This window comes from Artemia franciscana, chromosome 18 (assembly GCF_032884065.1).
Source record: "Artemia franciscana chromosome 18, ASM3288406v1, whole genome shotgun sequence".
Taxonomy (NCBI): Eukaryota; Metazoa; Arthropoda; class Branchiopoda; order Anostraca; family Artemiidae; genus Artemia; species Artemia franciscana.
Window position 1 is genome coordinate 452817 of NC_088880.1, and position 24622 is coordinate 477438.

The 24622-nt window shown below is 35.5% G+C and overlaps 1 protein-coding gene across 1 annotated transcript in view; it reads right to left on the reverse strand.

Annotated features, from left to right (window-relative positions):
- The window catches only part of LOC136038471 (complement C1s subcomponent-like), a 47739-nt gene extending 34736 nt beyond the window's left edge, over positions 1–13003 (reverse strand). The window contains exons 1-3 of the mRNA XM_065721537.1: positions 12793–13003; positions 2125–2286; positions 450–596 (exon numbers count right to left, since the gene is read on the reverse strand). Of these exons, the coding sequence (XP_065577609.1) occupies positions 450–596; positions 2125–2286; positions 12793–12877 (394 nt within the window). The 5' untranslated portion in view covers positions 12878–13003. The remainder of the gene's footprint in view (positions 1–449; positions 597–2124; positions 2287–12792) is intronic.
- Between the last annotated feature and the right edge of the window lie 11619 nt (positions 13004–24622).

The following is a 24622-nucleotide window of genomic DNA, read 5'->3' on the forward strand; positions in this document are numbered from 1 at the left end:
TAATCGAAATTAGAAAAAAAATATTTAGTTCATTATCCTTACAATATTTAGGAGTTCTTCAAACAACTATCGAGGGAGAGAAAAAATACCCTCCCCTATCCTCTGACTCCCCTCTGTGCAGTTCGTTTGGTCGATTTGGAAAGAGAGGCTCTTGCATCTTGTACGAAAGCTCTTATGTTGAATGTGTCACTGACATATCAGTCTTTAATCTTGATGGTACTTCCACTTGATGGTACTAGTATCTGGAAAGGACATTTTTTTCTTCTATAAGAGTCAGGGAAACTTTGTGCAATTACAGCAATATCTGCTGACAAGACTATTTCTTTTTTACATTACAAAGTGTTCTTTAAAGTGTCATTTGATTAAAATTTGTGCTGTTAATTTTCCCGACATTAGTGAATTGCTAAAGAAAAAAAAACTAAAAAAAAAAATTATAAGAAAATAATTACTTATTAGCTTAACTCCACACTGCTTGACTGATGTTCTTGCAATATCGATTCGACAGTCAGCATTGTTCGGATAGTTCTGAGGGTAGTTGGGTGATTCAATCATTCCTTCTATTTCGCTAAATTTGAAGTAACATAAGTCCATTTTCCCTAAAAAAAAAATTGTATTTGAAAATATACACAGCGTAGAAGAAAAGAGACACACAAAAAATTTAATGAAATTTAAGTAAACTATGAGTAATCCAGAAAATTGTGGAAAAATCTTACCGATATAATCTAGGACAGATATTAAAGTACTTTTTGCCCCCTATACCTAGCTTAAGTCTAGTCAATCATGAAAACTATATTTTTCTAAGATTTTTCTTTCAGTTGTTTCAAAATTAGAAGCCAAATTCATTTTCGTCGAATTTGGCAAGGTGAGCCTTGGAAACAAATCAGCAAGAATAATTAGTTAAATTTAAGTTTGATGTCCTGTCTTAATAGCTTACTTTCTGCTGACATTTCATCTATGTTATTTTTTTGTTTTTTTTTCATTAAACATTTCTTAAGTTAAATGTCATAGCGGAAGTCCTAAGTCAACGAATACAAACACCCAACACGGGCCTAACAAAAGGCCAGAAAAGGCCAGGTAAATTTTCTAGGGCCACTTTTCATGTAAGATTGGTCATTGAAACTACGAAACATTCTCATTCGATTCAAAATTGAATGTTTTTCTTCCATTTTCTTCCATTTTTCATTTTCTTTCATCGCAAATACCTTGATAGCCATGCTCATGAGTGATATCCCACTGTAGTTACGGCTGTCACATTTATCCCCCTTTTTGAATACTGGGATTATTACTGAAACTTTCCAGTCAGATGGGAAGGTCTACTTCTCCCCTATCAGACTGAAGAGGGGCCAGGCGACTTATTACTTTTAAGCTGGTTTAATCGCATTTAGTATTTCTGAAGCTGAAAGTAAAGCCATGTAAATTTCCTACGGCGGTTGTAGGTGGCAGCATCAACGCTGCATCTTGGCCATCTGTGTTTAGATTAAGCAGGTTTTTAAAGTGATTCCTCGCTGATCAAGTTTACCTTGTATGTCAGGAGTCATATTAGCTTGATTAACTTTTAAGGGACCTGTGATAGGAGACTTTTTTCAGGTTATTTTTTTTTAGTGTTTTATACAACCTTCTTGATTAATTATTTCTAGCTGCTTTTTCCATATCTAAGGCAGCATCATTGCAAAATTCCTGGTGGTCCCGATGTAGGCTGGTTTTGATCTTTTTACGCAACGACTTTTTACTGTGGTTGACGCGCTTGATGCCTGTCGTCTAGCCACAGTTAGTTTTACACTTTTCTCTGAGACATAACTTTTTCTCAGCTTTAACGTAAAGAGCAGGGTATTGAGGATGGGGCAACCCCTTCAAATAAGAATAAATTCAGTTTTTTAAATTTTAATGTAGCTCTTTACTTTCAGTTAAAAAAAACATACATATAGTTACAATTATTTGCCAGGTAAGTAATAATCAACCTTGGTTTATCAATTGATGGGCGTGTCAGAAACCCATCTCAGTCTTAAATTCAATGTTACCATCATTTTTTCCCTAATCAGTTAACTGGAAATTGCAAACATTCAAATATGGCATTTATCCTCACTCTTTTACCCTGAGTGAAGCAATAGCCGATAAAACTCTTACCCCGAAAGTCTCGACATCCTTTGCACGTGCAATGGGACTTGGATTTTCCGCAGAACCCGAAGGCAGAACAGCATGGTCTTTCACTTTTGGGGTCACATTCTGATGGGGAGCCATTTTCCAGCACAAAATCTTCTCCACATCTTCCGTCTGAGCGCCACTTAACTGAAAACAAAAACAAAACAGTTTGCCATAAAAAGTGCATTCACTTTATTTACAAATATTCACAAAAAAGGTATTTGCGATGGAAGAAAATGAAAAATGGAAGAAAATGGCAGAAAAATATTCAATTTCGAATCGGATGAGAATGTTTCGTAGTTTCAATGACCAAAAGTGGCCCTCGAAAATTTACCTGGCCTTTTGTTAGGCCCGTATTGGGTGTTTTTATTCGTTGACTTAGGACTTCCGCAACGACATGTAACTTAAGGAATGTTTAATGAAAACAAAAAAAAACATAGATGAAATGTCAGCAGAAAGTAAGCTATTAAGACAGGACATCAAACTTAAATTTAACTAATTAGTCACAAATATTTTAGCGTTGTTTACTGCAACTATCATTTCACTACTCCGTGAGTTTTTTGTGCAAGATTTTATTTCACTGTAATTATTCTCATCTTCAAAGCTGTAATAACTAAAAAAGAAAACATTTGTAATATAATTCATTTTCAGTGAAGTGCCAATGACGCAGTATCCCTTAGACTTACACAGTTAGGGAAAGGGGCAGTATCGAAACTCTTGTTTGTAGTGAACAGTCTTGGAAAGAACTAATAAATTTAAACTGAATTTTCGATATATAATAATAGTGTTGCAATAGCGTTGTTAAATTTGTGTTGAAAAGATATTGTTGTTAAATTTGGATATTTTACGTATTTTACCGTAATTTTACCTTGGTAAAATTAGTATTTTACCTATTTTACGTAATTAACATATGTTACGGATTTTAATGGTATTTTGCGTATTTTACCAGTATTTTACGTATTTACCGACATAACGAAAGTAAAACAGTTCAAAATAGGGATGATACCTTTTTATTGACAGTGAAATATAAAATTATTTAACTGGATATTTCGAACACATATACAGTGTTCATCTTCAGCAGTAAAACTGTTTTACTGCTGATGATGAACACTGTATATGTGTTCGAAATATCCAGTTAAATAATTTTATATTTCACTGTCAATAAAAAGGTATCATCCCTATTTTGAACTGTTTTACTTTCGTCATGGAAAGGCAGTGTGGTCTTCGAAGTTATCTTTACCGACATATTTTACGAGGCAGAATTGGCCTCGTATATCTACAGGCAGGATTGACATATAAGAAACAAGAAAAAAATTATAATTTGAATAGCCGAGCAAAACAAGGGTAATGTCAGGAAATGGACAGAAAAGAAGCGAAAATGATAGATGCATGACAGAAAATATGAAAATGACAGAAGATATCTCGTCAGGCACTTCCACCCAGCTGTCTTAATTGCAAAAAAATAACCTTTTTGAGTAATTCTTAACAGAGCACAAGAAAGACTGAATCAACAAACCAAGCCATAATAAATAAAAGACTATTCAACAATTATATTGAGCAAGAATCCTCTTCTTAAAGATTGACTTAGCGTGTCTACCGACCTAATTTTCATTAAAAGTACGGTCAGATGATCTTAATTTAACCTGAAGAAAAAATATTTCTATTTAATGCAACGTCTATAATTATGGATTTTTAATATCAATTATCTTCCTAAAAGAATGCGCAAAGCCATTTACTTCAGCTGTTAAACTTACCTCATCACAAAGAACTAAATAGTCTGGATTTTCAACGATGATGGGGCCAAAGCAGATTCAGTCTCCTCATTTTATTTTATTTTTTATATCCCTGAGCAATATTATGATCAGGCCGTCGTTCCCTGGGAGCCGACGATCACCCTCCCCTCTCGGAAATACCCTTCGTAGAAAATTCCCTCCTCCTCCACAGACCCCCCTTTTTACCCTGGATAATTCTGGAACTGCATTGGAAGGGAATTTGAAATTTTTAATCTTCTATTTAAGTCAGAGGCAACCGCAGACCATTAATACTACTACTATTACTAACAACTCATAGCAGCCCCAAGCCAACTGAGGCCAACATAACTAAGACGCTCCTCCTCCATGTCAATCTATTCAGAGTCTCCCTCTTTACACCCTACCAAGAAGTTCCCATTTCCTTTGAATATTTCTTTATAACATCCTCTCACCCCGGACGAGGACTACCTGCTTTCCGTTTAGCCCTAGATAGTTGACTGAAAAGGGCAATCTGTCATTCTTCATCCGCAGAACGTTCCCTAACCATCTCAACCTTTCTTTCATTATAGCCCTAGAAAGCGGGATTGAGCCACAGTTTTCGTACAGCCTATTGTCTGAAATATGATCACCCAGCTGGGTACCCAGAATAATCCCTAGGCAATTTCTCTAGAAAATTTTCCTCCCATTTGATTTTGTGGTCTCCCATTGCCTTGCCTGTGCTCCTTAAGACAAAGTCCATCAAACTGATTCATATAAAGGGGGATAGAAAACAACCCTGTTGAATTCCTGATTCAATACAAAACCTGCTGCTAACCTCCTTTCCTACCTTAACCACAGCAGTATTATTCTTGTACATAGCACTAAGCACTTAAATGTGTTTGTCGGGTATACCATATAAGGATAAGAACTTTGCTAAAGCTCGTCTATCAACAGAATCGAGCGCTTGCTCATAACCTATAAAACTGAGGACCTAAGGAGTTTGACAACTAAGCCTCTACTCAATTAGTAGCCAAAGAGTAAAAACTGAAGTAAAAATGTAAAAGAGTAAGTATTTTTTTAATCCTTTTAGTACTGTTCTAATTCTTCCACGCACAAAAAAAAAAATATTGTTTCAAGTATAACAAACTTTTTCATTTTCACTGAATCTCGGTTTAGCACATTCTCAAAAAGTTTCGCCCATCTTTCTTTAACTCTTTCCTTATCAGTAGTTGTAAACCCGTTCCTATCTTTAACTGGAATAAGTCCGGATTGACTGCTCCCTCTCAATTTATTAAGATGCCAGTATAATATTTTACTATTATGCCTTCTACCTGAATTTTCCAGATCCTCGACTGCTTTATCCATGACATCCACTTCACACATCCTTAGTTCATATTTAATGCTTTCTCCACTTTCTTTACATTCCTTTTGTTGTCATACGATCTATCAATCAGATAATTCTTGTACAAACCCCCCTTCTCCTCTCTATTAAACATAAAGCTTTTTCACTAATATTCCTATCTGCAGTGTTAACTTTCTTCCCGTATATAAACAAACGGGTTATCAAAAGGACATCAGTAATGTCATAGCAAATGGTTAATTGCAGAAGTTGAAACTTCCAGGACTTGTCGAGAGGGATATTGAACTGACCAAAAGGCAAAACATTACTACTACTGCTGCAACTAGGACTGCTTAGAACTTGGACTGCAACTAGGACTGCTTAGAACTGGTTGTAAAAGCGTTCTGGAAATTGACAACTGGATTTTCTCTTTTGTGTTTCCTTTGGCAATCACACTGGGAACAAAGTAGGAAACCCTTTAATAGGGAGGCAGTAGGTTATAGCAAAATACTGAAAAGAGGCAAAGCCTTCATAGAAGGTAGCAAAGATCGAAGCTCTGAACAGTGGGATGGGGAGAGGTGTCTACGTATTTTTTTTTTGTGGAAACAACTTACGGCGTCTGCTATGATGTACTAGCTAGCATGCCGTGAAATAGTGAAAATCATATTTTCAGAAAAACCGCAACAGTTTTAACAACTAACCCCTTTTCTTTAAACAAAGCTTAAACTCTCTTTGACTTAATAGTGCTACTACTACTACTAACAACAACTCGGCGCAGCACCAAACCACCTGAGGGCATCACAGCTACGAAAACTCCTCCTCCATCCCAACCTATTAAAAGGTTCCCTTTTTACACCCTCCCAGGTAATTCCTAGTTCCCTTAAATCCTTCTCTACGACTTCCACCCACGCAACCACGGGCGACCTGCTTTCTATTTAGCCCTAGACGGTTGGCCAAGAAGGAGAATCTTTGGCACTTTTTTGGAGCACAATGATTCAAAACCATATTTGACCACTGTCATCACTGTAGCTTCCAGTATTCTACTCTTGGTTCGTGGGTTTGCCTTCCTATTTTTCCAAACTTTTTCAACTGTGAATAAACACCCTGAGCCTTGGCTCAGGGTGTTTATATCTTTATATCTTTATATCTTTATATCTTCACGGCACCCATCGTCTTTACTAATAATACTACCAGGGTGGATGAAGCTGTCCACTTGATCGATCTTTTTGTCAGCCAACGTCACCTTTTTATCTTCATTTGTTCCTAGCCTTAGCGACTTAGTCTTCTTAACATTATTTTTCAAATCTCGTCTAGCACCTCGAACTTGCAAACCTCTAAAAGTTTATTCATTTTGATCACACTTTCATCTAGAATGCATCACATGTTAAGAGTTCAAATGATTATGGTTAAATGTTAATGTCTAAATGTTAAGAGTTTAAATGTTTATGTGATCTTTTCATAATCTCCCTTCTATAAATCATTGAGCCTTTGTGGGGATTTGTAGATTGTTATGTAATGATTTTACTGTTACATGGAAAATCAATCTATATATCTATCTACCACCGTAATATCTACTTCGTTTCCTAGTAGGTACTGACGAAGACTAAACAAGCAGGGAAATAGGAAATTTTCTGTCTTAAAAAAATTTCTGTATTAAAGGACAGTAGCTTTTCAACCATTGCATCTCAAAGCATGTTCTCAAAGCATTGCATCTCAAAGCATCAACCGAAAACAGTCGCTCCGCGTGAGCAGACGAAGGTATTATGCAATTAAATTTTCCGAAGACTTTCCTTGCTCTTGGGTAGTAATTTAGCAAGGTTAGTCCTTTTCACCTATCAGCCCCATATGAAAAAAACCTCCACCTTCGCGCTACTTTCATCGCGTTCACAATCCTCTGAATTGTTTGAAGTAGTTTCTTTGTCACATAATCTATAAAACTGCGGACATAAGGAGTTTGACAACTAAGCCTCTACTCAATTAGTAGCCAAAGAGTAAAAACTGAAGTAAAAAAGTAAAAGAGTAAGTATTTTTTTTTTAATCCTTTTAGTACTGTTCTAATTCTTCCATGCACAAAAAAAAAAAAAATATTGTTTCAAGTATAACAAACTTTTTCATTTTCACTGAATCTCGATTTAGCACATTCTCAAAAAGTTTCGCCCATCTTTCTTTAACTCTTTCCTTATCAGTAGTTGTAAACCCGTTCCTATCTTTAACTGGGATAGGTCCGGATTGACTGCTCCCTCTCAATTTATTAATATGCCAGTATAATATTTTACTATTATGCCTTCTACCTGAATCTTCCAGATCCTCGACTGCTTTATCCATGACATCCACTTCACACATCCTTAGTTCATATTTAATGCTTTCTCCACTTTCTTTATATTCCTTTTGTTTTCATACGATCTATCAATCAGATAATTCCTGTACAAACCCCCCTTCTCCTCTCTATTAAACATAAAGCTTTTTCACTAATATTCCTATCTGCAGTGTTAACTTTCTTCCCGTATATAAACAAAAAGGTTATCAAAAGGACACATCAGTAGATCAAAGTATCAAAGGACATCTAAGACACCATCAGCAACTTCACAAGTTGTTTTTTTTTAAATTATTCCAACTATTTTCCACATTGTCAAATTTTAAAATCTCAAGTTTACTATTCAACTGTCCCTGGAAAGTTTCTCTCAAATTCTCATCCTGGAGCCTACCAACATATTAACTTCCGGGAAGGTAGTTACCGTTCCAAAATTTCAGCTTTAAATTAACCCTAGACACTACTAGATGGTGATATTCCTTATAGTTAAGACCCATAAGGGTTCAAATTATTAATATTCGTTCATTTATTTTTTCCCAGAGACTTTGCATGTGGAATGGGTGGTCGAAATAAATTTTTGGGGAGCCTTAGTCAGTTGGAAATCGAAAGTTCCAGCGTCCTTTTAAAAGATTTGGTCTGCTTTTCGACGAATTACTACCAAATGTGCTGTTACTACAGTGTCTTTGAGAAATATTTATTCTAGTTTAACGGCCCTTGCGTCTCAGCAGTTGTTTTGAAACAGAGTCCAGATAAACACAGAATCAGTCCTAAGGGAGAGACGAGGCGAGTTTGGAGGTTTAACTTACAACCCTTGCATTGTAAATCAAAGTTGCCACGTAAATTAAAAAAGATATCAAAGTGAACAAAGTATCAAAGTAACAACAGGCAACTTCCGTAACTCAGAGCCATTTCTCCAGGGCTGGGGGGTTCAGCCCCGTAAGCTCAGTTATTTGGTCTTAGAACGATCCTGAACAAAATTGCTATCTCAAAATTTTGACCGGATGCCCTTTGAGAAAGAGGGGCGTGGGCTAGTTACCCATTGATTACTTTTGACTCATAAAAAGAACTGGAAGTTTCAATTTTCATTCGAGAGCGCCACCTCCAAAGTTAATGTGAACATCCCTGCCACAAAAAATGCTACATTCTAATAATGAGTAAAATACATAAGTCTCAATCCTTGCCCCGGGGGTTATGGAAGATCTCTCAACCATGAAGTTATAGTAATTTGTATTTTGGAATATTTTGAACAAAATGGTTATTCCAAAGATTTGATAAGATGTATTTGGGCGGAGGGAAGGCACAATGGGGGGAGACATGAAACTAGAACTTTCAATTTCTAATCATTTGATATCCCTCCAAAGTTTATGCGACCATCTTTTCCATTAAACCTTATATGCCACCGAGGTATAAGTTAAATCCTTCCCCCAGATTTCGGGGAGGGGGTTATGTTGACCCCAAAGTTATGTCATCTGACCACTGGAGTATTTGAGACAAACTTTGATCAGATGCATTCTGGGAAAAGAGGGTGGGGAAGGGGGTATATACCCACCGATAACTTTTGATGAATCTTAAAGACGTAAATAGAAATTTCAGTTTCCAATCAAATGAGCCACCTCTGATGCTTATACGATCACTGTTTACATAAATCCTTATGTGTCCCCAGGACATAACTTATAACCCTTACCCTGGGCTTTGGCGGGGTTGTGTTGATCCCTGAGTTTTTTTTTATTTGATCTTTAGTTTAAACTATTTTGATCAAAATGGCTATCTCAAAATTTTGATCAGATACATTTGGGAAAAAGAGGTCTTGGGAAATTCTGATTTACAATCGAATGAACCCCGTCCAAAGTTTATACTACCCTCCCTTCAATAAAACCTTATATACCCCGGGGCACAATTCACAACACTTACCCCAAGGTCGTGGCAGGCTCTATTATCCCTGGAGTTTTTTGTTATATGATCTTTTGTCTAGTTTGAACAAAATGGCTATATAAGAAATTCAATCAGACACATTTGGGGAAAAGAAACTTGGCAGAGGGAGGGGGGCTAGTTGCCATTGGGTCTCTTTTGTCTCTTAAAAAAGCAATTAGAAATTTTGATCTATACTCATTTGAGTTCTCTCAGAGGTTTATACCACCTAATGTAATAGAATTTTGGGCGATATTATTCGCATCAAAAATTGTCTTAATGGCCAAAATAATACCATCTGCAATCCAATGAAAAGTTAAGCTGCCTTATATGACTGGCTGGTGAAATTTTGCCATAAATAACAACTGAAAATTCAAGCTATTTAAAGTACCGAGGCCTCAAAATGAATATTTTTTTTCGCCACCTGGCACTATCTAAGTCTGTCCATACCTTAAAATAAGGGTTTTCTATATTTTTTTTCTTTGGTTATTATAGAATATTGAAGGTCAGTTTTACTACGGAAAAATTTGTACCACTATTTATAATAACCGAATTAATGCCTAGCCTGGAGTTTTACCTATTGCACTGTATTTATGTATATACTCCTTTCATTTCCGATTTGTTAATAAGATTAGCCTATATTTTACGTAATTCTACTCATAAAATGTCTGTATTTTACCCAGTTTGTTGCCAATTAATGTTGTTTTCCTTCTGCTACAGCAGTCGGGATATTTACGCTTTCAAGAGCTCTATGATAATTTATTTTTTTCGCTAATTTTTTGTTGATTTTTAGCACATGCTCTTTACTTTTAAAATTGATGGGCGCTTATGTAAAAAAAAAAAAAAAAAAAAAAAACTGAAAATTGAAGATCTTCTTCATTAAGAACTGAATTCCCGTTTTCCTGTTTTTTAAGATGTATATGGATGTTTAAACATTACCAACTTAGAGAATTAGTTTTCATTTTCGGTGTCCTTGGTAGACTACTTTGAAAATTAACAGCATTTTGATTCAAGTAATTGATTTTCTCAAAAAAATTACGTTAGGGATGTTATATCAGTTGTGGCTTTCCGTGGGTGTTAAAAGCACATTCATCTTTTAAAGTAAAAAAAAAAAAAAAAAATCGAAATTGAATGTGTTCTAAAAGTCATGAGGGTAGCAATTTGAATCTAGTAGTTAAAACTTCAGCCAGAAACACTTTTACAGGCCTTGATTTGCTTTGCAAGTCCCACCAGTTTTTTCGCAAATAATGAACTGTCAGCTTTTCGCTGCATGCAAAAACAGACGATAAGCTAAGCCTACTTCATTAGTCAGCTCACAACTCACGACTGACGATCTTATATGGAAACTGCTCTAGGAATCTTGGTAACTTCCACACCGTTCCTTTGCCAAAAAATTTAAAATTGAAAAAAGGGGATAAGTGATAATAATGGATTATCTACAATGAAAACAAAAAAATGGTTCAGTATTTCAGATTTGGTTGCTATTTAGAAGGTTAAATTCAGGTGAATTTTTAAATATATCACACTGTTACTATATGTTACTGTTATATATCACACTGTTACTGTTATATATATACACTGTTATTTTTATATATATCACACTGTGATAATATATATATCACACTGTTCTGTTCATGAAAGCTGGAAAATCAAGAAAGCTAAAGCTCATAGCTCGGTGATGACAATATAGAATGGTTTGAAGATTTTACCTAACTTGGTAGCCTTATAACGTCCGATAACAACCACTCGGAAGATATTAAGAGGCACCTGGTGCTTGCCAGCTCTAGTTTTAAGGCCTTGATGCCAATCTGGAGGAACACAAATTTGCCGACACTGCTGAAAAGAAGACTTCAACACACTAATTATCTCCATTGCCATTTACACTTGTGAATCACGGACCCACAAAACAGATAACCAACGTCGCCTAGCTACATTCGAAACAAAGTCACTTCGTCGTATTACTGGCATTATATACCTGGACAGGATCTCTAACATTAGGCTGTTTGAAAGCCTCAAGATCAAATACACCATACTTGACAAAATAAAATTGCAACAACTTAGGTGGACAGGCCATATCCAGCGTATGGAAATTTTCCGTCTTCCGAAAATAGTCTTCACTATTTTCCGTGCATAGTTCTCGTCCCAGAGATCAGCCCTCGAAGAGATGGAAAGACTTCTCTATACTCAACCTGCCGCAACTTCTACGCCTGACAGAAGGTAGATGCTCATACAAACGCCACATCAATAACATAGTGAAGGAAGAAGTCCCAAAACACCCTTCATGGATGGATGGGACTTCAGTCAAGTAAGTCACAAATCACTCTTTTTGACATAATGGTAGAGTCAAAAACTCGATTAGGGTCCATGATAATCATAATGCCGTGATTTTAATAGGCCTAGTACAGAAATGAGACTAAAATACTGTTTTTGCAATATATTGTATTGCATTTAAATACTATCAAGAAGAATTTATAAACGCACGTAGGTACGAACAAATAAACGTTCAAATGAGGATAAATCCCTTAATTTGACAGTGAAAATAGATACAAAAGTCTGGATATTTCGACCACGTATACAGTGATCGTCATTAGTACATATAGGTTACTGATATATCTGCTGATGATGATCGTTGCATATGTTGTCAAAATGTCCAGAATTTTGTTATCTGTTTTCACTATCTAATAAACAAACTTAATCCCATTTGAAAGCATATTTCTTCGTAAAAGAAGGTAGTGTGGTCTTGAAAAAATAGCTAATTTAAGGTATTACGTCGAAAGCACATAGATATAAGAGTTAGCTTTGAAATGAACTTTTAGGCAGATCTCTTTGATGTTCTAGCGTCTTGCTAGCAATGGGAAAGAAATAAAAAAAAAGCTCGCAGCTCGCTTCCATTAGGGATTAAGACACTAAAATACGATTTTATTCAACATTTATGGTGGAAGATTGCGAGCCTTTGCTTAAATAAATTCGAATAGCCTTTTTCTTTCGATTTCTTATTGTTTGAGGGTCTTCTAGCTCTACTTTGAAGTTCCCATATATTTGTTTTTTCATTACTTTTTACTTCAAAGTGAAAAAAGGATAATATTTACATTCCAGAATCAGTACCAAGTGGCAACTATGTGGCATCTTCCACATGGCATGCGGATAACGTAAGTAGTTAACCTAAATCGAACGACGCTCTGACATTCCACAAGTTGTACAGTGCGTCACATCACATCAAGTCACAAATTGAAATAAAAACGACAAACTCAAAGAAAAATAATAAAAAGTAAGCAATAATAGAATAATAAAGGAACACAGAGAAATAAATCAAAATAACAAAGAAAAATTATAAAATAACGAAGAAAAAATAATAATATTAGTACCTGCCCAAAAATTGTAAGCGCTATAATTTCCACACTCGCCAAGTATTGACAAAGCACAAATAATAACTAACTTTGAAAATTCCATGACTTAACGTTACAGCTGTTGCATTTGGACGGGCGTAATATGGGTATACAAACGGTGAGCTAAAAGATACCCGCTGTAACCAAATAAAAAATGCACACAAACAAAACATTGCATTGAAGTGGATTTACGTGTAACGACCCGTGAAGGACTGAACTAAGGAAGATAATACAGAAGCTTAACAAGATGTAATTAATAGAGGTACTAATTAACGCAATAAGACATTGAAGACTTTCTCTGATGCTAGAGGAAGAATTATCGAGGTCTTCTTCTTCAGATCTGACATTTTGGTGAGAGGGATCGTAGGCAAATCTTGAATTTCAACTGCTAGGGATGAGGAGCGGCCTACTCTCCACCACATGGTGTACTCTCTTACTCTCAAATGTTCCCCCACGCTTAAAACATTTCGGTCTCGCCGTTCCCCTTCGAATCGTGCATGGCTCGCAATACGCTATGTTTGCCACACTTCTATCACAACTGGTACACCTCCTGATGCATACGATTTTTTAAGCGGCCAGCTCCTGGGTCGTGGTTTTAGCACACTCCAATATCAGATATCTGAACAAAACGTGACATTTGAAGCATTGACTATTAGCATTCTAAAGAAATTTTCAGTACTTGTGTATTATTCAGAACACACTCAATAAGTGAAGTTAGGTTCTTTCGTAAAACAAACTACGATGCTGATACATTTTATGAGAAAAACCGGTTTCATAGCCACAAAGACAAAACTCAATTTGGGTTGCTACTCGTAGCGATAGAAGATAGTGTCTGAACACGGATTTGAAATGAAGATTTGGGACTTGCCAAAGACTGAAAAAGAGGCAATTATATTTTTCCAGGATAAGGGATTGCTGCCCATAACAAAACAGTGCATCAATGGACACAACATGACTTTATACTCTTATGAGAATGAACATTACGAGAAGGAGCACATAGTGATAGAAGATACCTAACTTAACATAACTTCACTTATTGAGTGTGTTCTGAATAATGCACAAGTACCGAATTTCCTTGACATATTTAATATGTTTGACAAACTATGACTTAGCCTCCATACACATGCCTATGCTAGCATAGGCATGTGTAGCATAGCATAGACATAGTATAGCATAGTATAGCATAGCATAGCATAGTATAGCATGTATAGCATAGGCATACGCATAGGGGATAAAGGCCTTGATCGTTTTGTGTATGTTACCATATGCCTTCAATGCATCCTTCTACACCAGTATGTAAAAATTGGTTTGTACATCCATACATAGTAAAGGGAAAGTAAGCAACTTCTTAATTCCCATTGTTACCAAACTTAATAATTAGTCAATTAGGGTGAGAAGTGCAAGAGGAGGGGGTTAGTCATTACATCATAAATTATTTTTTGAAGACTGGATGAGTTTCAAACGCGTTGGTTGTGTTTTTGTAGCCCTCCCATACGTGAGGGCTGCCTTACTCCCCACCACCTGCTGTGCATCTCGGAGTGCAACGTGTGGTGGAAAGGTTAGTCACTCTTGGCACAATTCCACATGGCACTATTACACATGGGTGTAATAGGGTCCCCGTAACGACTGGCACAGTTCCACCACTCTTGTTACACTTTCACCCCGCTAGATTTTCACTACCTGGAGTAACGTCTGAACGTCCGAAATACCTCCCCCATACCTCCAGGATTTAAGTGGCATTTCCTATAAATTTTGTTTTATTGTAACTTGCAGACCGATTGAAATTCAAGGGTTCTTCTCCTCCTGAAGTTCTTCTGCTCCTGTCTGTGTGAGTTAAATGTGCTGGTCCCTTCACGGTACTTAGCCCTTTCATCTAGGGCTTAAATAATAAGTTGTGCGTAAATAAATATCGCATCGTGTAAAGCAACAAAGACAGTGTGTACCTTGGATTGGAGTTTAGTAAGGGCATCCCATGTTTTGCCGTTAAGGACTGGAGGGGACTGAAGAAAAACACTAACTGCCTGTCAAATCCAGATTTTTTGCCCTTCTACCCTAGTTCTGCCCAGGCAGTTCTGCCCTTCGATTCCGCTTCGAAGAATTTAATCTGATCAGCCAACCGGCTTGAATGACCCGAACAAAAATGGATAAAAATGTAGGCTTTAATATAGATTTCATTACGAGCTATAAATTACGGCCCCTTTTTTTTATCACGAGTGGCTCAATTGCCAAATTTACCAATATCGCGAAATAAGTTGTGGATAAAAAAAACTGGTTTTGATTGAAGTTGATTGACTGTCTAGTCTAAAAGTTGTTCATGATTTTAATATCGCCTTACGTGTCTAATCGTGGAGAAACACCCGCAAGTACTTTCGTATGTTTATTAAATGCTGAGTTAAGGAAATGTTTTAAATGATCTACCCCAAAAGTCCTTATCAAAAGAAAGGTCTTTGTGTTCTCAAACTTTGTGTTCAAACTTATTTGTGTTCTAGTCTTGTGTTCTTATTTAGATGGCTAATCCTTAGGATGTTTTCTCTTTTCCCTCCACGCCCCATCCAAGAATTTAAATGTTTGTTGTCCAAGAGACAAAACGGTCAAAGCAAAAAAAAAATTATAATAAAAATTCAGTAAATGATTACATAATATCACAGAATTAAATTCCGTGCGTCATGCGTCAACTTGCGGCATCGCAATACAGAGAATCACGTGATTCTCTGGATCCTCTTTTATGAACTAACCTAATATCTTTTCATTTTATTTTTTTTTTTCGCTTTGATTGTTTGTATTCTTTGTTTCAAGCGATGATTGGCATGGTCATGTATATCGTATATCCTTACTGGTTACACATGGTATGTAGTAATATGGTACAAGGTACATATCATATGATTACGTGATTTTTGTCTTTCAAGCTTAACAGTCATAAGGGGGGGGGGTCTGAAATATAAAAACTAGTCCTAAAATCTTCATTTTCTTGAATTTTAAGGCGAATTCTTTAAACAAATCTTTTGGTACTTACGTGCTATAGCGACTGCACTACAGAAGTGAAGTTAGGTTAATCATATTGAAATATACCAAAATATGATGAATATATAATGCTTTAGTAACAAAATTAAGGAAACTTTAATAGAGAATCATGGAAAGCAGGCCACCCAGAACGCAGTACATTAAATACCTAACCTAACCACCTTCATATATTAAATATTTAATTAAATATACCTTCTTAGATACCGTTTATCTCGCTCAGGCTAAGCATATTATCTCCAAATGGACACAGAAACCGGTTTCACCACAAATCAAGAACAAAATGTGGTCGCTATCACTGATAAGAACTGATCTTTTTTGTAATTAAATAAAAAAAAGTTGTTTTTAACTGAAAGTAAGGAGCGACATTAAAACTTAAAACGAACAGAAATTACCCCGTATATGAAAGGGGCTGCTCCCTCTTCAACGCCCTGCTCATCAAACAGTTCGTGGTAACGAACTGTAGTAAGGAGCGACCCGGCTCAATAGTAAACGAAACTCTAAAAAACGGAATTTCGATGCTAAAAGATATATCAAAAGAATCGGATTTTTATGCTGATTTTAAATATATAAGTTTCATCAAATTTAGTCTTTGTCATCAAAAGTTACGAGCCTGAGAAAATTTGCCTTATTTTGGAAAATAGGGGGTAACACCCCCTAAAAGTCATAGGATCTTAACGAAAATTACACCATCGCATTCAGCGTATCAGAGAACCCTATAGAAAAAATTTCCAGGTCCAATCTACAGAAATGTGGAATTTCGTGTTTTTTGCCAGAAGACAAATCATGGGTGCGTGTTTATTTGTTTTTTTTTTTTTTTTTTTTTTTTCCCAGGGGTCATCGTATTGACCAAGTGGTCCTAGAGTGTTGCAAAAGGGCTCATTCTAACGGAAATGAAAAGTTCTAGTGCCCTTTTTAAGTGACCAAAAAAATTGGAGGGCACCTAGGCCCCCTCCCACGCTCATTTTTTCCCCAAAGTCAACAGATCAAAATTTTGAGATAGCCATATTGTTCCACATAGTCGAAAACCATAATAACTATGTCTTTGGGGATGACTTACCCCCAACAGTCCCTGGGGGAGGGGCTGCAAGTTACAAACTTTGACCAATGTTTACATACAGTAATGGTTACTGGGAAGTGTACCGACGTTATCAGGGGGATTTGTTTGGTTTGGGTGTGGGGTTCAGGGGAGGGGGCTATATGGGAGAATCTTTCCTTGGAGGAATATTTCATGGGGGAAGAGAAATTCAATGAAAAGGGCGCAGGACTTTCTAGCATTACTATAAAAAAAAACAATGAAAATGTAAACATGAAAAAGTTTTTTCAATTGAAAGTAAGGAAAAGCATTAAAACTTAAAACGAACAGAGATTATTACGCATATGAGGGGTTCTAAAAATACTCTAGCATAAAGAGCGAGGTATTTAGGAGGAGATAAATACTTCGCTCTTTATGCTAAAATTTTTTTAAATAATTTCAACTATTTATTCTACGGCCTTTCTGATTCAAGGGTAATTCTTAAAGAATTGGGATAAAACAACATTTAGTGTGAAGAGTGAGGTATTAACGAGGGGACCAACCCCCTCATATATATAATCAAAAATATAAGAATATAAAAGTTTGTTACGTAAGTTAATTCTTAAGTTACGTATTTTTTTTTACTAATAAAAACGTTCGTTAAAAATAAAAGATCTAGTTGCCTTTTTAAGTAACCGAAAAATTGGAGGGCAACTAGACCTCCTTCCCCATCCCTTATTTCTCAAAATCGTCTGATCAAAACTAAGAGAAAGCCATTTAGCCAAAAAAAGAATTAATATGCAAATTTCATTTTTATAATTTATGTACGGAGAGCCAAAATCAGACATGCATTAATTCAAAAACTTTCAGAAATTAAATAAAAAAACAAGTTTTTTTAAATGAAAGTAAGGAGCGACATTAAAACTTAAAACGAACAGAAATTGCTCCGTATATGAAAGGGGCTTTTCCTCCTCGACACCCCGCTCCTTGCGCTAAAGTTTGATTCTTTCTCGCAACTCTACTTTTTAAAACAATAAAAAACTTTAGTGTAAGGAGCGGGGTGTCGAGGAGGAAAAGCCCCTTTCATATACGGAGTAATTTCTGTTCGTTTTAAGTTTTAATGTCGCTCCTTACTTTCATTTAAAAAAACTTGTTTTTTTAATTGCACTAAAACTTGACTCTTTCTGTCAACTCTACTTTTTTAAAAAGTAAAAACTTTAGCGTAAAGGGCAGTGCGATGAAGAGCGAACAGCCCCTTTCATATACGGGGTAATTTCTGTTCGTTTTAAGTTTTAATGTCACTCCTTACTTTCAGTTAAAAAACTTGTTTTTTTATATTTAATTTCTGAACGTTTTTTAGTTAATACATGTTTTGATTTCGGCTCTCCGTAGATGAATAATTAAAACGAGATTTGCATATTTATTTATTTGGCTAAATGGCTTTCCTATAGTTTTTATCGAATGATTTTGAGAAAAAGGAGAGGGAGGAGGCCCAGTTGCCCTCCAATTTTTGGGTACTTAAAAAGGCAACTAGAACTTTAACCTTTTTACGAACGTTTTCATTAGTAATAGATATAAGTAACTTACGAATTAGCTTACGTAACAAACTTGTATATTCGTATGTTTTTATTACGTATATGAGGGGGTTCGCCCACTCGTCAATACCTCGCTCTTTACACTAAAGCTTAAATTTTGTCCCCTGAATCACAAAGGCCGTAGAATAAATAGTTAAAATTACTAAAATACTTTAGTGTAAAGAGTGAAGTATTAGGAGGAGGTGAACCCCTTATATGCGTATTATTTTCTGTTCGTTTTAAGTTTTAATGCTACTCCTTACGTTTAGTTTAAAAAACTTTTTCATATTTATTTTTTCATTGTTATTTTAAACAATGCTAAAAAATGCTGCGCCCCCTTCATGGAAATCTTCTTCCCCCATGACAAAAATTCCTCCATGGAAAGTTTCCCCCACATAACCCCCTCTTCTCAACCCCTCCTCCCAGCCAAAAAATTATCCTGGAAACATCTGCACAAGTCCCAATAACCATTACTATATGCAAACACTGGTCAAAGTTTGTAACTTGCAGCCCCTCCTACGGGGACTGTGGGGGAGTAAGCCGTCCCCAAAGACATAGTTATTAGGTTTTTTGACTGTGCTGAATAAAATGGCTATCTCAGAATTTCGATCCTACAACTTTGGGAAAAAATGATTGTGGGAGGGGGCCTAGGTGCCCTCCAATTTTTTTGGTCACTTAAAAAGGGCACTAGAACTTTTCAGTTCCGTTCGAATGAGCCATCTCGCAAAATTCTAGGACTACTGGGTCGATACGATCACCCCTGGAAAAAAAAAAACAAACAAACAAATAAACACGCATCCGTGATTTGTCGTCTGGCAAAAAATACAAACTTCCACATTTTTGTAAATAGGAGCTTGGAACTTGTACAATAGGGTTTTCTGATACGCTGAATCTGAGGGTGTGATTTTCGTTAAGATTCTATGACTTTTAGGGGGTGTTTTCTAAAAAATTTCTAAAATTCCCTATTTTCTAAAATAGGGCAAATTTTTCCAGCTCTTAAGTTTTGATGGGTTAGACTAAACTTGATGAAACTTATAAATTTAAAATCAGCATTAAAATGCGATCCTTTTAAGGTAACTATTGGTATCCAAATTCCTTTTTTTAGAGTTTTGGTTACTATTGAGCCGGGTCGGTCCTTACTACATTTCGCTACCACGAACTGTTTGACTTAACACGATTATTTTTAGGGCTAAAGATTTTCAAGGCATTGGAGTGCCCTCAAGGCACTGGGATGGTTTCAAGGCACTGGGAGTCACAGATATTGGCAATTATTTAGATAAACACAAAATTCTGTGTATAGAAATAGCCTACTATAATAGGAGCCTGTAAAATATAAGGAATTTGGTTCAAACTTCCCTGTCGTATGGCTTTTCTTTCTTGAGGAGTGGCGTGCCTTGAAATATTATTTTTGTTTCCAAAATAAAATTTTACTATTAAGATGAATCGAAATAGTAGTTACTATTTCTGAATGAGCTACAAATGGAAAAAATTTCATCACAAGATTGTTTTTTAAACACTTTTCAGCTATTGGGTTACAATGAGCCGTCACTCACTCTATAATAGGTTGCAGCTACATAATCATTTATTTAAACAAGAATTTCGTACGGCTTTTCAAACAGTTCGTGGTAACGAACTGTAGTAAGGAGCGACCCGGCTCAATAGTAACCAAAACTCTAAAAAATTGAATTTCGATATCAACAGCTACATCTAAAGAATCGCATTTTAATGCTGATTTTAAATATATAAGTTTCATCAAGTTTAGTCTTACCCATCAAAAGTTACAAGCCTGAGAAAATTTGCCTTATTTAGGAAAATAGGGGGAAACACCCCCTAAAAGTCGTAGGATCTTAACCACGCTGAAGAGTGAGCGACGGCTCATTGTAACCCAATAGCTGAAAAGTGTTTTAAAAACAATCTTGTGATGAAATTTTTTCCATTTGTAGCTCATTCAGAAATAGTAACTACTATTTCGATTCGTCTTAATATCCCTCGCTCTTAATCCCCAATCCCTCGCTCTTTACGCTAAAGTTTGACTCTTTGCCACAATTTTGCTTTTTAAAACAATTAAAAGCTTTAGCGTAAAGAGCGAGGAATTGCAGAGGGGACAACCCATTTCATATACGAAGTAATTTCTGTTCGTTTTAAGTTTTATTGTCGCTCCTTACTTTCAGTTAAAAAACTAGTTTTTTATTTAATTTCTGCAATAGCGTCATCAGATTTCACACTGCGATAGTAAGCTTCATAAAAAGTAGCATACAATTGATATATAACGATTTAGATATATTGAAAACAAATCTGTAAAAAATAATGTTTTCAAATACATTACAAATTTTGCCATTACCAGGTAGTTAAAAAAACTAACTGTTTTGACTTTTTAATTATTTAGAGATATTAGCGATTAAAAAATGGCTTTCGATTTATTTGCATTATATTATTTTTAGTTTTTTGTAAGTCTTTTTTAGGAAGAAGCCTATATTTTCATATTTCATACTTGCTATTCAAAATCTATACAATAGGGCTTTCATGTGAAATTTTATACTGAGACCGCGCCCACCTATCCTTCAAACATTCAGCAGTCACAGCTATGTGTATATGATAAATGCTATACCTCTAAATGAGTTATTAATTTATGGAATTTTAAATTTGAGGGAATTGATGCTCCAGAGAGACAAACTTAAAAAGACAGGCTCTAAAAGTCTTTTTCTTCGAATTGTTTCGAAACAAAATATTGAAAATGACCGAAGAAGACAAGGCTATCCAAAAATACCTTACAACGAACCTGTGACCAAGGCCGGATGATGGCTGTGTCCTCATTAGCAGGGCTGACACGAGACAAAAAATACAATCCCTAAAATCTTGATAAAAGTCAGTAAACGAACAAAAAAGAAATGTATAGTCTAAAATTTACGTACTCTCGATAAGCTGTAAACAAAAAAAAAACCTAGGTAATTTCCCTAGGAGAATACTTTGCATAGAGGACGGAAAGAAAAAATGGTTGTTGATGACGTTGATAGTGCTATCGACGAATTAAATAAAACGAACAAGTATTTTCAAGTGAAAGTAAGGAGCAACATCAAATATTTAAAACGAACAGAAATTGTTACATATATGAAGGGGATTTCCCCCTCCAAAATACCTCACTCTTTACGCTCAAGTTTGACCTTTTGTTCCAATTATTTAAGAATGATTCCTTTTACACAAAAACCGTTTAATTGGAATAATTTTTTTAACTCAAAAAACACTTTAGTGTAAAGGGCGAGTTATTGAGGACAACCCCCCTCATATACGTAATTATTTTGTGTTCGTTTTAGGTTTTAATGTTGCTCCTTACTTTTAGTTGAGAAAACTTGTTTTTTATTTAATCTATGATAGTTTTTAATTAATGCCGGGAAATCCAGCTCCTCCACCATGAAAAATTCCCTTATATTTATGCTTCCCAATAGCAAATAGTATATGTAAACAATGGGTAAATTCATAACTTTCAGCATTTCCCCTGGGGGTTGTGGGGTGTTAAGTTATCCTCAAAGACATAGTTATTTGATCTTTCGACTATGTTGAATGAAATGGCTATCTGAAAATTTTGATCGGACCACTTTGGAAAAAATGGGGTGGGAGGGGGGCTAGCTGCCCTCTACTATTTTTGATCACTTAAAAAAGCACTAGAACTTTTGATTTCCGATTAAACGAGCCCTCTCCCGATCATTTATGATCACTGGTTTAGTCAGATCCCCATGGGAAAAAAACACGCGTCCGTGATCTTGCTTCTGGCAAAAAATTCAGAATTCCACAATTTTGTATATAGGAGCTCGAAACCTCTACAGTAGGGTTCTCTGATATGCTAAAACTGATGGCGTGATTTTCATTAAGATGGCTTGATTTTTTAGGGGTGTTTCTTTCCTTTTCATAAAAATTTGGCAAATTTCCTCAGGCTTGTGAACTTTTGATGGGTAACATTAAACTTCATGAATTTGGTATATTTCGAATAAGCATCAAAATTCATTTCGTTTCATGCATATATTATTAACCGGTGAATAAGCTAGAATTAGGGTTCAGGTTGGATAAGGAATCTGCTCTTGTCTTGTTTAGGTTAGGAAGGTATTAATAATGGACCACTGGTGGCTCATTTTATGAATAAAAGGTTCAGGGTGAAAGTCATAGTAGTATATGCCCATGCAAAACCGAATAATGGAGAAAGTAGTGACTCACATGAATTTTACTTGCAGCTATAGAAACAAATAGACAAGGTCTAATGTAGAAATATGTTATATTTATTTGGAGATTTTAGTCCCAAGGTCGGTAGAAATAGGGATAGATGGTATCCTTGTCTAGGTAAATTTGGCGTAGGAAAATTAAACATTAATCATTAAATGATGCTTAAATTTCGTAGGTTTATCAGCCTAGTTATAACAAATACTGTATTTGGTAATAAAATGGCCCATAAGTTAATATGTTATTTACAAGATGACAAGACAAATAACCTCATTGATTATGTTTTTGTAAACCGAAGACTGCCAGGATAGATACAAGATATGAGTCCTGTTAATTTCAAGTGTGTAATAATTTTGAGTGTTAATTTTAAAATGAGTCCAGTTAATAACAGGGTAGGTCAAGATATGAGTCCTGTTAATTAATTTAATCGGGCTGATTCCTGTTATTTATGTTAAAATCAAAGATAACCATCGTGTAGTGTCCAGGGTTAATCTGAAGCTGAAATTTAGGGAGAGTAGCTACCTTCAGGGAAGCTATGACGTTGGTAGACTCCAGAATGAGAATCCAAGAGAAACTTTCCAGGAACGTTTGACTCCTAAACTAGAGAGTTTAATCTAACAATGTGGAAGATGGATGGAATAATTTTGGGGAAAATAGTTTGTGAAGTCAGTGATAGTGTCTTGGGGATGAAAGTTAGAAACTTAGCTAGGAATACTAGTGAAAGTATTTTATGTCTAATAGGTAAAAGGATGAGCTTTTTGAAAAATTATTCGGAGGAGCGTGAAGAGAGTGGCGAAAGCATTAAAATATGAATTAAAGAGATTAAATGGACGCCAAGGATAAAATTGCTGAGAATCTAGAAGATGGGGCTAGAAGGCATAATAGTAAAATATTGAACTGGTATGTTAATAAATTGAGAGGAAATTATTAATCTGGACTTGTCCTAGTTAAAGATAAAAATGAGGCTACATTTAGTAATAAGGGAAGATTTAAAGAGAGATGGGTAGAACATTTTCTAAGAAAAGATAGAGAAAAGAATTAAATAGCTTGTGACATTTTGGATGTTAAGGAAAATTTATTGTGCGAGAAAGAATTAGTGACGGTACTAAAAAGATTAAAACATATTCAGTCCCAGGTGCTTATTGTCTGGTAATTGAATTTTTTTAAATATGGTGGTTATGAAGTTAGAGATTAGTTACTGAAGACTATGAATATGAATTTTGGAAATGGAGGAAAATGCGGAGGGGGGGGGGTCCTTAGTGAATTTAGAAAAGCTGTAATTCATCCTTTCTCTAAGAAATGTGACAAGAACTAGTGTGGTAATTATAGATGTATCAACTTGGCTTCTAGAGGAAGCAAATTACTTGGTATGATGATACTTTTTAGACTTGGAGATGCTGTAAAAAATATTTTAAGAGAAAAAAACAGTAAGGTTTTAGGAAGGGTAGAGGATGTATCGACCAAATTTTCACTCTTAGTTTAATAATTGAGAAGTGTCTGAGTCATCAAACACCTTTAGTCCTTAGTTTTATGATTATGATTAACGTTCGATACAGCTGATAAAAGAGCTTTAGCGAAGGTTTTATCCTTGTATGGTATACCAGACGTTTTTACAGATCGGACAAACATTTCGTGGGGTTCAGACCCCCTAACCCCCTGGATACGGCCTCTTTAGTGGCTACTAAATACAGCAGTCTTAGTATAATCATCCGTTGTATTAGCTGGCTAAACCGCTGTAATTACTGAATCTGATCTAGAGGTTGGTAGATATCCTTCTATGGTTATCATTGGTTTTTCAAGAACCCTGCCGTTTTATTTATCAAATTCGTCTTTTTGCTGGAACAGATTTCTTATCAGCATTTTCATTTTCTTCAATTAAAAAAATTATTGAATTAATTTTATTCTTCTTACAAAATTTACAACTTCACGTAAATTGATAATTTACAACTTCATTTGATATCAGCTTCATTTGTAAATGATATGAATGATATTG